This window comes from Pseudopodoces humilis, chromosome 3, assembly GCF_049639895.1.
Source record: "Pseudopodoces humilis isolate 2021_Gansu_Grassland_sample_001 chromosome 3, ASM4963989v1, whole genome shotgun sequence".
In the NCBI taxonomy this organism is placed as follows: Eukaryota; Metazoa; Chordata; class Aves; order Passeriformes; family Paridae; genus Pseudopodoces; species Pseudopodoces humilis.
Genome location: NC_142202.1, coordinates 95,444,810 through 95,460,375, shown reverse-complemented (window position 1 = coordinate 95,460,375; position 15,566 = coordinate 95,444,810). Strand labels below are relative to the sequence as shown.

At 35.0% G+C, this 15,566-nt stretch overlaps 1 protein-coding gene across 1 annotated transcript in view; it reads right to left on the bottom strand.

The window, feature by feature from the left end:
• Positions 1-2,349: 2,349 nt before the first annotated feature.
• SNTG2 (syntrophin gamma 2) overlaps positions 2,350-15,566 on the bottom strand; it is a 133,487-nt gene continuing 120,270 nt past the window's right edge. The window contains exons 15-17 of the mRNA XM_088052630.1: positions 14,630-14,722; positions 10,512-10,622; positions 2,350-2,481 (exon numbers count right to left, since the gene is read on the bottom strand). Of these exons, the coding sequence (XP_087908756.1) occupies positions 2,350-2,481; positions 10,512-10,622; positions 14,630-14,722 (336 nt within the window). The remainder of the gene's footprint in view (positions 2,482-10,511; positions 10,623-14,629; positions 14,723-15,566) is intronic.

Genomic DNA, 15,566 nt, shown 5'->3' with positions numbered 1-15,566 from the left:
AATTAAAATCAGCATACGCGACTTCATATAAGAGATTTGAAAGTGCTAATGAAAAAGTGAAATATCCAGCTGCTCTGGAAAAAAAATCAGTTTTGGAAAAATGCTCTTTTTGAATTGCAAAACTTTATTTTTTGGTAGAAATGAAAGATTACTTAATAAATTTGGCCTAATTTGTTTTAAGGTTTTTTTACAGTATTTGGGGAGATATGTTAGTTTGTAATCAAACGGTACTTAAAACATTAAGTCAAGATGTCTGACTGTAGTACCAGTTCAGCACTAGCTGGTAGAGTTTTCTACTGTAACTAACATGTTAGTACTGAACTTTTTAAGAAAATATTAGAAAATCAAAACTGAATTAATTCTTCATCCTGCAGAAACTGTGACGTTTTTAATTATTCATGCTAATAAACTGAATTGAGAATTGGTTGTAAGAAAGATATTGTAATGTTAATGCGGTGATTTGTAAATGTTAAAACCTTGGTAAATACAATGAGCTGAAAATAAAAAAGGCTGAGAATTAAATGAAACATTTTCAATAAATGCTCATTCAAAAAAGAAAAGGTTTTAAATTTTTTTCTTGAAATAAAATTATTATAAAATTGCATTACAAAAATGTCTGTTAACAATGCAATAATGGCTCTAAGGATTTATTAAAAATAATAAAAAATATTTATCGCATTTGCTAAATACTGTTTTACCAGAAGCTAGCACTCGTACTATGCCTCATTGCAAACAATACTGGAACCTTAAACAACACTGGAATTAGAAAAAGAGTCCACACTGCTCAAATTAATTTCTCGATGGATAACACTTAGAAACAAGTAATCCTTCTGGTGGGAATAAATCACCTGCATTAGACACTTTCTTTGTGCCTAAGCTTTAGGTGGACAGAGAAGCATCTGTTGGAAGCAAGTGCCCCTCAGTCTGCCAAGACAGCTGAAGACCTGAAGGAGAGAATTTAGCTGACTAAACTTAAGCACTAAGTTTATGTAAAAAACACTCCTCTCTTGAGACCTTTCAAAGGCGCCAACCTCTTTTCATTTGGATACAGTAACTTTAGGCCACAACTTTAGCAGGACATCTGACAAGACTCCTAAAATTTAGGGAGGACTTTGATGAATTCACTCCTTATCCATACTTAAGATATTCTGCTTGTTTGATTTTGATTGTTTTATTTTCTTGATGCTGCCTCAAAAATACAAGTGAGAAAAACTAAAACTTCTATTACAAAAACCCGCAATATCTGGTATGACTTACAGGGAATATGTCCTAAGAACAAAATTACTTATTTTTTAATAATTTTTTCAATAGCAGGAAGAATTATCTATGCATTTAAGATTATGATTTCAGAAGGAAGGTTAAGTATATGTCAAAAGTAAAACAATGTTGTTTCCTCAGCAATGATAAAATCCACTTTGCTTGACTATAAGTAAAGGTTAAAGCTACAGGAAAAAGAAACACAGATGTCTCAGAAAAATATTTGTATTTTATGTTCATCTTATCTTGGAAGCATTTTACTCCACATAAAAGCTGTTCCCAAGCATACAGGATAGGTGTCAAGTCAATCTGTGAATGAATAAACAAATGGATCATGGAAGTTTTATTAAAAGATAAGAAAACCCTATGGCAAGTTTCTTAAAACTAAGTGTCTATAGTCAGGCTTCTTAGTTGAGTCTAAAGCTCTTCACAGTTGATCTACCATGATACTTAAATACATACTTAACATTACCTTGCACATACACTGGGGCTACTGAGTATTCTCAGAGCCAAGTGTGTGCTTAACTTTGTTCCTGGATCTGAAATTATTTAGTATTCAGTGTTTTGCAAGAGCTAAAATCTCAGGCCTTGACAGAACCCAACCATGGAACTACAATTTTTCAAACATATAAAAGGAAGATGGAAGTTCAATTTGTACAGCAGTTGTCTTCCATAATTACTTCTTTTCTACAGTGAAGACTGTCGTGATTGTCTGTATGCCCAGTATTTTTCAAAAGAGATTTAGAGGCCAAATTTTGGACATACACTTTTGAAATGTTACTCCACATTACTATCTAATAAAGGGGAGAATGTATCATCATGAGAGCAGAAATCAAAATGATTCTACAAATATTACTGAATGAATATTCACTTAGAATTTTAGATTAATACTGAATATAACAAACTGTTTGACTTAGTATTTTTTCACTCATAGATTCAAAATAATTATCAGATTGTGAAAACTCTTAACATTACAGATAACACAATTATAAGCTTCTTATAAAATCACAAAGTTGCAATATTGTGAATGAAATAACTACTTTTGTTAAGAAAATAATTTATTTTCCATAGTCACAACATATAATCCTAGTATCAGTTACTGTACATATATTTTCTTGCAATACTCTGACTGTCTATGAATACTGGATCCACAGATGCCACTTTTGCTGCTATAAAGGAGTGAATACAGTGTAAAACTGCCGTCAGATCCTGAAATTCAAGTTCCTGAAAGTAAGAGAAAAAAAAAGAGAAAATTTGAATTCATTTCAGGTTTATGAACATTTTACATGAACACAGACCAGGCTACTTAGAAAAAAATAATGGCCTTTACAGGAGAATTGAGGTTTTATAGGAAACTGCAAAATTAAAATAGTTAAGAATAAAAGCTGTATATCCATACCTTGTTAACAGGCAGTGCCACGTGTAAATTTAGTTTTCACTCTTTGCTACTCTATTGTTTACATTGTACTCAGCTTGGACAATGAAATCAGTCAACTTGAAAGAACATTCAAATATTGTAACATAGAATAATTCAGGTTGGAAAAGATCTTGAAGATCGTTGAGTCCAACAATTAACCCAGCACTGCCAAGTCTACCAGTAAACCATGCCATATCTACACTTGACTTATCTCCTGGGATGGTGTGATTCAACATTCCCTACGTAGTCTATTCCAGTGCTTGACAACCCTTTTGGTGAATAAATTTTTCTTAATACCCATTCTAAACTTCCCCTGGCACAAGGTAAGGCCATTTCCTTTTGTCCTATCACTTGTAACTTGTTTCAGGCAATTGTAGAGAGTGGCAAGACCTTCCCTGAGACCCCTTTTCTCCAAGCTAAAAATTCTCAGCTCCTTCAGCCACTCCTCAAAACGACATGCCTGTGTGATCCTTAACCAGCTCTGTTGCCTTTCTTGAAGTGAGTGGCCCAGAACTGGACACAGCACTCAAGGTGTGGCCTCATGAGTGCTGAGTACAGGGGGACAATCCCTGCCCTGCTCCTGCTGGCCACACTATCGCTGACTCAGGCCAGGATGCCATTTGCCTTCTTGGCCACCTGGGCACACTGGCTCTTTAGCTGTGGTTAACCAGCATCCTCAGATCGTTTCCCTCTCCAGGCAGCTTTCCAGCCCCTCTGACCCAGCCTGTAGCACTTCCTGGAGCTGCTGTGACATCCAAAACATGCTGCATGGTTTACAAGGGCAGGACTTGGTACTTGGCATTGTTGAACATTATTAAAGTATTTGACAAATTAAGGCTGTTTGAGGATGATGTGGTATCAAGTAGATAGGGGGAGGAGATCACATCTTTTGTCAGCCTCTGAAGGAGAGATGTGAAGCCAGAGGCAGGGTGAAAGATAAGGTGAAGTCACACCACACACCACACCTGAGAAACAAACATGGCTGGGTATGAAATTCATACACATTGATTCACAAGGAAAGGCAGAATTATTCCCAAACAGTTCTCAGATTTGTTTGCTTTTTACAACATATTTAATCTTGTGTGCACAAGTTAACCTTCTTTTTCCCTATGAACCCAGACAGTAATAGATATTCTGATACAATGACATGTAAATATAGTAAAAACAAATATAATGTAAAAAACGTGTTCAATTTAAGTTACACCACTATGTGTGAAGTCTGCAGCTGGTAAATATATTGTGGGGACACCCGAGACAGTTTTTGGTTTGAGTAGAAGACTATTTTTACCAGTCTGATGGCTAACTAGTTGTTTGTTGAGGCACACTCCCTATGCTTGTTTTTAAGCAAAAAAATAAAGCACTAGACTTCTGCTTTTTCTGTAACAGAACTCTGTAGTGTGTTCTAAACAAAACTGGCCCAAACAGAATATTTGGAATTCAAGCTTACTGCTCCAGAATAGCTAACCATCACATAATTTTTTATCCAAGGCCAGGATATTGTTATGTTATGTTATATTTATATTATTTATATAGGATATAAACCCTATTTACTAGGCACAAGTGGCCCTTACTACTAATGAATTATTCATTAGTATTTTTGGGGCATGATTTTGTGAGCCTATTTGGGGCACAACTGGAAAATTTTTGGGAGTAGAGGGATCTGCAGGCACAGCCTCTTCAAGGAAAGTCTGTGTCACATACAGAAGGTTCTAGACAGGTTCAACTAATGCACCACCAGGCACAGCTGAGCCCCACAGTGAGGCAGCGGTACATCAGGGAAAATATATGTAAGAAAGGGCAGAAAGTTCCCCAAAAAGGTAAGCAAGGCCAGTGAAGCAAGAGGTGCTCCATAGCAGAGCAGGTAACACACCTGAAGGGACTGAAACTGATAGAGAAGCCATAGCGGAGCAAAATAAAGTGTGAGTGTATTTAACCACATGTCATCTTTATCATAAATTTTGGGAGCAAAATGCTCCTGTTGTTTCCATTTTAAATGACATTTAACTGACATTTGATGAGAAAATATAGAAGTTTCTTAAAATACATATTATTGATAGCAGATGTTGACTTTAAATATTAATACAAATTAATATAAATACTTCCAGGAAAAATCCGTGCAATGCCACTATTTAAATCTCTTTATCTAAGTTGTATAAAACTAAAATTTGGTACATAGTCATGATTATTAATGAAATATGAAATAATACAGGCCTCAATACGTAAGTTTTGGCTCAATCAAATGTTTTACATCTACTGAAATTCCATCTTCAAAACCAAGAAATTAAAAAATATGACCATTTCCATTAATCTTAGATTTGCTCCAAAATCAACTGAAATCACCCAGCAATTTCACCTTAGGTTCTGACATTTGACACAATGACCAAACACAGGCAAACAGAGAGAAGGGAGCCTTTCACAGAATTCCCATTTCTCAACTCCAGCTTTATGCACTTCCAATCTATAAATGTTTATGGATACAAGCAAACAGAGGTAACCTAACATGTACTGCAGGCAGGATTTCAGACTGTTCTAACAATATTATTTGGAGAGCTCTGGGTTTAGAAAAGGGCAAAGACAGGAACATCTTATCACTGTGAGTTAGTCTTTCCCAATGTCCCAGATGCAGAGTCCTCTGTTTCCATCGCAGTTCAGAGCATCAAACTCCAGTAGCCCCTCCTCAGTATCTGAGAGAAGTCATCTAATCTGTTGTGAATAACCTTTTGAATACTAACATGCTCTTGTTTCTGTAAGATACAATCTACATAGAGGTGGAAGACTAGCAGTAACACTAAACCTGTATTTTATGTAACAACAACACTATTTTCTACAGGTAATACTGCAAGTCTTCCCTTTTTGGATTATTTTCAAGCATGGTGTCAATTCTGAAAGTTATTACAGAGTTGGAAAGCAAAATGTGTTGCATATAAGCACTCCTCATGCAGTTTACCAGCTGATCCTCTCTTGTCTCTCACATCTTCACTATTTAATGTTAGGTTTGTGCAGTGAGAGCAATCATCTGCGATCATAAAACAGGAGCAGAGCTCTGGAGATGTTGTCTTGCAGGCCTCAGTTAGATGTGGCCTCCTATGGTGGCATCAGAAAGGTGGGGCTCATATGAGGCCTCATGCACCAGGACTTCCAGAAATTCAGCTTGTCACAGTAGTATATGATCCAGAAGTCCACTAATGGGGTAAGACTGTGGAGCTCTGTGTCTGAGGGATGTTTGATGCCTGTGCTGACTGTCTTTGCAATCCTGCAGCCAGCTAGTTAGCTGTAGATAATGAGGAACAGTCACACAAATCTAAGGATAAACTAGGGTGGGGATTTGCTTGCATGTAGATTACAATAGGGGAAGGGGAAGACCTTGACTGGTGGTTAGTTTGAGAATTTGGATTTAGTAAAAGATAAGGATGCCTTTCTGACTTGTGAAAATGTAGATGTTACATAGTCTGAAGACTCGGACACAATATGTCTCTTTGCTATCTTGAATACAGTTTTATAGGTGGAAATTTAGCCTTTTTAGCTTTGGAATGTAGTATGAATTCTTCCTAGAAAACAACACCATGACACTTCTTTCAAACAAATACATTGCTCTGATAGATTACTTTTTTTAAAGTAGCATTTCTCTCTGTGCTCAGTCAGGCAGATGAGTAACTGGTAATTTTATTTGTGCTATATCATCTAACAGCACTTGTGGGAAATGGAAAAATAGAAGCTTCCACAGAAGCTGAAGGGTTGAATCAGCAGCCTTGGAAAGAGCTTGGGTTAATGTAATGATAAAGGTACACAAACATTAATTAAAAAAAAAAAAAAACAACTCATGCTCCTATAATTGTAAGTAAGAATACGCCTTGAGTAAGTAAGAAATTATATTAGATAAAATAGTAAGAAGTTTAAGCTGTAATAATGTGACTTATAGGGTAGGCTAAGGATCTAGAAGCTATAATAAAGGTGTGTATGGGTATGTGACCTATCAGTTTATTGGCTGAAAGACAAAAATTAGGCAAAATTAGGCAAATGTGATAGGTTATTAAGCAGAAACAAATTTTGTGTTGTCTATTGGACCAAAATGTTATATATTGCTGTGTGAAGAAGAAACCTGTGACTACCTTTAAGCTATGGCTGACTTGTTGCTTCTCTCCAAATCTCATGCCTTTGAGACTGATATCTTATCTGGCTTACTTAAGCAATAAATCATCTTAAATAGCACGGTGGCCCCATCCCTCGTTTTTCATCTCGACAAGCATCCTTATACTTGATTTCATTATATGAGTTTGCTTTTTTTCTTTAATTGAGATTGTCAGTTTTTAAGGAGAATCTGTGCATGTCTAATATTTCAATATCTGAAGCTATTTCAGTTTACTGTATGTACCATAATAAGCAGATTAAGTACAACAAAAGCACTAGAAGGAAGACACTGTGAGAAGAACACAAAAGGTTGGATTAAAGCAGTGGGAGGACAAGACTGCAAAACCTCCTGCTGGTACTGAAATTATAAAAAATGAGCACACTGCACTGACCTCCTTCACTGTATGTACAGAACCAAGGAAGAAAAATATATGCTCTTATTTCATCTACCCACTAGGAGAGTTGGATTTATTACATATCATAAACACCTTGACAGGCGTGTTGCGTTATTACCATGCATGCAATTTTACAGAGAACTTCTGAGAGCTGTTGAGTCACTATTAGAACAAGACATGAGCCTGTAGCACATAAAAGGCAAAAATAATGGAGATGCTGACAGAGTTATTGTGCCCTGTGCATTTCATGACTTTGAAGATATTGGTAAGCCTCAGTGTATTTGTTGACCAGAGCAGAACTATTACCATTGTATTATTCAACATATGTTTTCCAATCAGACTGATTTTCTTTTTAGTTATTGTGGGTTTTTTGTCTGTTTGCTTGTTTGTTTTTGGTTTTGTTGTTGTTTTTGTTTTCTGTTTTTGTTTGTTCGTTAGTTGGTTTGGGTTGGGTTTTTTATCAGGTTAAAAGCCCAAATAAAGATACCCAGGTTTTAGCTCCAGATAACATCCAAGTCAAAATGGAAATCAAAATTCTAAATTTGGTTCAATATCTCAACAAGTATAGCATGGCTTAGCTGCCATATCATGGATGAGAAGAATATTCAGGGCTCTTAAATTATCTTCTTGTAATAGATAAGAATTTGTGAGACCAGCAACATCTACTTCAATATGGCTCACAATACTCTATTGATCACAATGGTTTCTTTCTTCAATAAATATTTGAGACTAATATGAAAAGGGAATGGTTTCTTACCTTTCTTCAATAAATATTTGAGGTTAAGTAAGATGAAAAGAAAAAGGAAATGCTCAATTAAAATATGCTTGGGAAAATAGTCTTATCTTCCAGATATATACCTACTGTTTAGCAAAGGGGAATAAAGCATCAATACAAACTTGAAAGTATTAATCTTATTTTTTTTCTTTTTTTAGAGCAACCTGGAAAATTTGGTCAACAAATACCTACTATTATTACTTGTAATTTCTCAATACTAAGGATAGGTTCAGGGAAGTACTTTAGTGGGAAACTATAGGAAGTTGTAGGGAATATGAAGAACCTGAAGGAGAAACAGGAATCTTTTCTTTATTATCTCCTTTCAACAGACAGCTTTTTAAATGGAAGAATGTATTGTTCACCTAAAATTAAAATGCAAAGGAAGATGTCCTTGGCTTAAAATTTAGAAGTCAAAATAGGAGAAGAAACATCACATCTAGCTAGTAAACAAGAAACAAAAATAGAATTCCCAACTGTGATTTTTTTTTACCCACCCCTACCCCCCCAAGAATTCATAATAATATAAAATTAGACATAGTCTGGAAATTTCTTTTGCAACCTTGATTCTCTGTTTTCCACCAAGGGAACATTAGTCATTTGCATCAAACTCTCTTTCTTGCATAGTGGCTCATTTACACAGGAAAAATGAAATTTCTATTTTTTGATAACATTCTTGTTTCTCATTGTTGGCTGCATTTCACTGTATTGCACCATCTGGCCCTATGAAATTTCTTTCAGTGCAATAAGCAGAGGCAAATACTAGACTGAACTATGGGCTGGGCATTTTCCAGCCAGCCTGTAACTCTCAAGTCTAAGAAATCATACCATTTAGATGGTGGGCATACAATTGATTATATATACCAGTTATTGGAAGTTGAGAGGTTGCACAGCTGTGTCCCAGTCCCATTTAATGTAAAATCCTAGTAGGTAAATTCCACTTTGCAGAGGCAATTGTAAAAGGTGTAATCACTGAAATGCTGATAAATCCTCAGGTACTTAGTATCAGCTTTTCCTCTGGCCTTTAATAAGCTTTTCCTGGAATCTTCCAACATTTACAACTCATATGTACTTTTGGATACATAGATATTAAGAATTCTGTATGAACCAATCCCATATCAACTTCCATCTGATACTTTCAAGGTACCTCACAAATATTCTTGTGAATTTTGCCAATTACAAGATGTTTTCATTAGAGCCATGCAAAAGAATAATTTTTAATGTTTTAACAAATCTGTCTCCTGAAGAAAATTTACTGCAAAATTATCATAAGGACTCACTTATAATAATTTTAGAGATAATCAAATTTTCATAAAAATGCTAAAATTTACAATTTTTCTATCTAAGGAGTAAAATCAGGTAAAACCAATTAAAAACAATCTAATTTTCACAAAAAGTAACATTTAAATAAAATTTAAAAGATCAGATTGTTTACCACAACAGAAAGAGGAATGATACATTATTACAGTAATAGAATTTTACAAACAATGGAACTTCAGCCCTCGGCTAATCACACACAGGGACTAATGATTTAATGCACAGACATACACGAAGTAGTTTATGCATGAGTACAATCTTCCTGTCTAACCTGAAACAAGTTATGTAAGCTCTCTGCAACAGATATCACATATAAAATGAAGACACTAGTCCTTTTCTGTCTCCAAGGACTACTGTGAGAAATGAAGTGGAAATGTCCTGCTAGTAGACAAATTATTATACATTTTACCTTTTGTAACAGATATTATAATATCTTTTACAGTAGAGCCAAGAAGCAACTCAGGTCAAGCTTGCTGATGAAATTCTGAATCGTTTACTAATACAGATGTATAAAGAAAGATATATTGCATGTACTGTAACTTTATGATAAATAAGGAAGGTTATGGACTTCTTAAAATTTTTTGAACATCAGAAGAATAGGCAACACAGATCTTTTGTGTGTGGTCAGTATAGAAAAATATCACTTTAGAAGTGACTTTAACCTGTACAAATCCAGGTATGAATATTTGAAAACTTTCACAGGTCTTCAGATACTTTTTCAGTTGTTTCACTGGCTTTTGTCAACCAAAACCCAGCTGAACCACACTCTTATCTTCCTCTTCTGTGTCATTTCACACGAAATTTCTCCTAATTCTTTTTAAAACCACATAACTGAATGTATTTACCAATTTGAGTTTCCCAGCCAGTGCACCAAATAAACTGTTTATTTTTCATTCAATAAAATCAAATTTTACTTTTATCTTTTTTAAATGCAGATTTTAGACACTGTATCTACTATAGGTTGACAGAATAACTTCAGAGAAATTATTGTTTTGAAAGAGAAAAATACTATCACAACACAACAATAAGAGGCTTGTAGAAATAGTGCAATAAATCTATGGGTATTACATTGCTTCCATGTATTGTGGAGTTTCTACAGAACTGGCAAAAAAGGATAAGCTGTGGTGTGTTCAACATGTGTATGTCCCAGTGAATGGGATTTCTGATTCTTTGACAGTAATTTTATGTCATGTTTAACTGAATTGAAAAAGAGGATGTTGCTTACCTTTGTCTCAATTTGTTTGGTGTCTAGATTTTGAAAAAGCAGCTTTACTCTTGTTTTCCCATCATCTGATGAGCCTTTGAGCTGAGAGAATTTAAACCTCCACAGCACATTCTAAAGGAAAAGAAATTTGATTAAGGACTCTGCTACATGTTTTTACCTAGAACTACAGAATGATGATAAATGTTTGTGTAATAAAATAAAGCACTTCAGCAGTAATGCAGTGCATGAGAAAAGGTTCTTTGCAGTGCAATTAAAATTAACATTTCTGTACCCTTTGTGAAAGCAAAAGTTGCAATATTAAAATTCACTAATTAAACAATTTTAAAATTCTCTGTGATATATATGTTTCAATTGCCTACACAGCATAAAGATGTCAAAAGCTTAATTCCATAAAGATCCATGAGGATATTTGTATCAGTTTCAGTATGAACACAATTCCATGCCATATCTTGATCTTTCCTCTTTCAGCTGGTTCATTTGCATAACATAGGTAAGTGTGAATTACACAGATATTGCAAAGCTGAACTTACTGATGTGTGAAAAGTGGTCTGAAATTCTAAAAAAAGCGTTAGCAATGCAAAAATATTATTATTGAACATAGCCTCTGAAACCATAAACACGTGTCCTACATTACATAATGGTTTGTAAAAGACTTCTAAGCTTCTTGGTCTCCCATAGGTTTATGTATGGCATCTTACTAGTGTTGGAAAATTCTAGATTGACAGATATGCTGTAATATTTATGGAGATATTTTGTAAAAAAAACAATTGGGAAATTATTTTTGAAATCAAGGTAATTTTCTGTATTTATCTGAGTGTTTTCTATTCATCACATGTGTAATTAAAAAAAAACCCCACAAGGTAACAACTTGCACCCGGACTTCCTGCTGACGTTTCCTTTAATGCCTATAATCTTAATAAAAATTCTCTGCACATGTTGAAATGTGCTTCAGTCCCTGGACATTGCTGAATAAACACAATTGAAATACTTGGGAGGTTATCTTAAAAGTACACATTGAAAAAGAGTTTGCTGTGTTCCATTTTCCAACCTGCCTCTTCTCAAGGTATTCTTTTAAGTAGACCAGTGCTACTAGTGGTCTTCAGAACCCTACTCGTAGTTTAAAATGGAATGTCCTATAAATTAAAAACTCCTAGTTCCCTGCAGACATAAATGTCACCAACTTCTTAGAGAGATATAACAGATGAAGAAAAACTGAAGTATGCTACAGCACTGTGATGCTGCTTAAACTTTATATTCACAAACAGATTTTAACTGGGTCCAGAGGGCCTAATTAGACCACCTGAAAAGTGTTCAAAACTTAATGAGTTTGTCTTATACATCTAGGATAGATGAATGTTCGCTGTGTAATATAACTGCTAAGGTGGAGATGAATCAAGAACTTAGGAACAATACAGTAATAATAAGCACTGCTGGAGTCATCATCTCTACCAACAGTTGACACCGAGTGGGAAAGACAAGAAATAGAGAGCACTGGAAGATGGAAGAGAATGCACACTTTGGGATTCCTTTATACTGGAGTGGCTGGAGGCACAGGATGAGGAAGATGAACCAACCAAGCTGACAAGATAAAAAGAATCTCTATAATGAGATATAAAGCAGATGCAGGCTACAGAAGTATCTCAGTGATGGGCCCAAAAAAAGATAAAAGCTGAATGAATTAAGCCCATCAAGAGCCTCGAATGAAATATGCAGGGAAAGAAACTGTTCTAGGAAAGTTCTTAAAAGAGACATTTATTGCGCTGGAGAGACCAGTGCGAATAGGAGAGAGAAAAAACGCTACAGTTACCATGGTCAGTGAAGAAGAGAAAGGAGGTGCTGTTCCTGAAGGATTGCACCTAGTGGGAAGGACCCATGCTGAAGCAGTTCATGAAGAGCTGCAGCTCATGGGAAGGACTCATGCTGGATTCTGGAGGACTCCATGCTGGAGCATGAGAAGACTGTGAGGAGCTTTCCTCCTTAGTTGGGAAGAGGGGCAGAGACAACATGTGGTGAGCTGGCTACAGCACCCGCTCCCAACCCGGCTGTGCTGGTGGAGAGGAGGAGATAAAGAAAATTGCAAAACAGAGAGGGGTAGGGGGAAGGTGTTTTAAGATCTGTTTTTTATTTCTTATTAGCATACTCTGATTTGATTGACAATAAATTCATTTGTCCAATTAGTCTGTTTTGCCCATGATGGTCACTGGTGAGTGACCTCTCCCTGCCTTTATCTTGACCCACAAGCCTTTTGTTGTATTTCCTCTCATTTGCCCAGCTCAGGAGGAAGCCAGGTAAACCACCCACACTCCAAAGGAAAAGTTCTTGTGCTCTTTATTTCAGAATTTGTAATAAGAAGACTCTTTTAAAACTGTTTTTCAAAATGTAAAAAAGAATGTTTTTCAATGAGTACATGAGCTGGATGTCCAAAATTTGAGATCCAGATTTAGAGTCATAGAGCAGACAGAGGACTGACCTTTATTTTAATAATCCCCTTTGAACACTTGCTGGGATGTAAGAGGATTCTTTGCATCAGTAGAAGACTTAAATTTTTTCATTAACTCCATGAAAAAATAGATTCTTCAGTAAAATTGCTATGTCCCTAATGAACTGTTAATTGCTTGACCACTTTAAGAATCTTTCTCGCACTGGTAGGAAATATTCTGAAATAGCTATGCATATGGGAAAACACAGTAAATTTCAGGTGACAATTATGGGAAGATGAACTGCAGAAGTCACCCATTACTGCCTCATTCAGGCTTGAGGATGCAGAAAACATCTCTCACACAGATGAAGAATAAATGAACTTGAGCTCTCCAGAATTTTTACTGTTTACCAATGGCATCAGTCTATACGTTGGTATTGTGTTTCTTCTTAGTTAAGCAACAATGATTCATCCAAATCCTCCTCCTCATCAATACTGAAGGTAGATACTGTGACATAAAGTCCTATTAATAAAGTAAGGTTACAATTTTAAAGGTGGGAGTATATGCAATCATTCTTCACATTTAAAAGAAACCCTTTCTATAGGCTAGAGAGATTACTTCTTACAGTTAATCTGTGGTTACGTGCAAAATGTGTATAATAGTTCAAGAAGGAAGATTCCAGAATGCAGTATAACCTGAGGAAAAGAGTATATAAAAGCATTTTCTGAAATTTTTTTCCTGCTTCATGGGATGCACACTTAACTTAATTAGTCTAAATTTTCATGCAATTTTAGTCATTATTTCTCTGCACAAAGATTTCAATAGATTTGAAATTTTGGGGCATTTTTTCTCCAAGCCCAAAAAATGCCAACATGCAAAAACTAAATAATGTATCAGTATTTCAAAAGGCAATGTGTTCCCTCTTTTCTCAGAATTTCTACTGAAATTTCTGATTTTTTTTATTTTTAAAAAATATTTGAGAAGACAGACCTTCTACTTCACAGTTCTATCAATGCAGAAACATTTTTTGTATATATGTTTATTTCTATTGCCAAACAAATGTTAAAATCCACACAGAAAAATATACATTAAAGTACAACTAAATTATATAGAAAATAGTAGCATTATAGACAGGGCTTGGAAACTGGCATGTATCATTAACCATTCCTTGTAGACACTTTCTATATAACCACTGTTTTGCAAGATAAGTGTGTGTAATCTTTCTGATTCTGACTTTGAAAAACATTTGCCTTTATTCTGTTTATTTTAGACATGACCTAAATTTCTTATGATGGAAGAATAATTAATCCTATTTTATATCTGTAGCATCAAAACAAATAGAATCAGGTGACATCTCATTTTTTTCATTCCTTATAATCTTTTATAAATCTTGAAGTTGCTTCATTGTAACAAACCAAGTTCTCTGCTAAATATAACCTTCCTTTGCTTTTATTACTTGAAAAGGAAGTTACTTTTTTTATATATTTCACAAAAATGTATCTTTACATGCTACACAGCTATAATCACCCCTTTCAAGTCTCAAACTGACTAAATTTCAGTAGGGCTAAATAAATAAATAAATAGTACAGTATACTGGAGGAATAAATGCTGGACATAAACATAAAGAAAATGCAATAGATGATAACTTCAATAAATGTAAAACAATACAGATATGTTTTCCTTTTCTTTTACTCTTACCTTTGTTTTACTGTCAAAACAGGTAAATCCTAGAGCAAAGTCGACTGTGAAACACAGGGTATCCCCTTGCCAACTGCACATATATGTTTTAGACTGAAAAAAAAAGTATGATTTTTGAGAGGACAACCATCACTGTAAATTATAGTATTAAAATAATATTTTATGCAGGTATTTTTGGCTGAGAAGACACTCAGCTGACAGCAGTGGTACTGCTTTATATTACTGTGTTTGAAAATGGTCAAAAACTTCTGCCTGTAAATCAGTGTCACATCTGTCAGTTAGACATTAACTGCAGGTCTTTTACATTTCAAGTCACTCTTCTACAAAATATATTCTTGAAAACCAACCCCTGAAAAACACAACATAGAACAAAGAAAACCAAATCTGACTACTCTAAACTTTTGGAAGACTGCTTAGACCTCAGCTATTAATGACTTCTGATATCACTTCCAGAAAATATGCAGGCAACAATGCCTAAATGTTTAGTCATTGCAATCTAATTATAGAAAAGCATTCTGTCTGCTTGACCTCTCCATCTGATTTAAACTTTATAGAGAATCTTTCTAATTTATAACACTTTTTAATTTGGGTCTGGTGATATGTCAGCACGGCCCTATGATAATGTTAGTTAATGTAATTTAATAGTAAGACCTAATAACTGTCATGTCATAGTTAGCACTGATACTTGCTAGACACCGCTATATCTATACACCAATTCCATGGTGACCTTTCAGATTAGAAAGGAAAAAAGTCTGTTTTATTAATGAAACCCAGTAGTTCTGGTTAAAGTTTTGTAAGTTGAATAAGCTTTACAGTAAAAAGTCAGTTAACTCTTTCCAGGCATTTTTAAGGCTCACTAACAACTTCTGAGAAGACATGAACAAGATTTGCTGTAATATGGAGCAACTCAATAACGTTCACCACTGACAGACAGTTA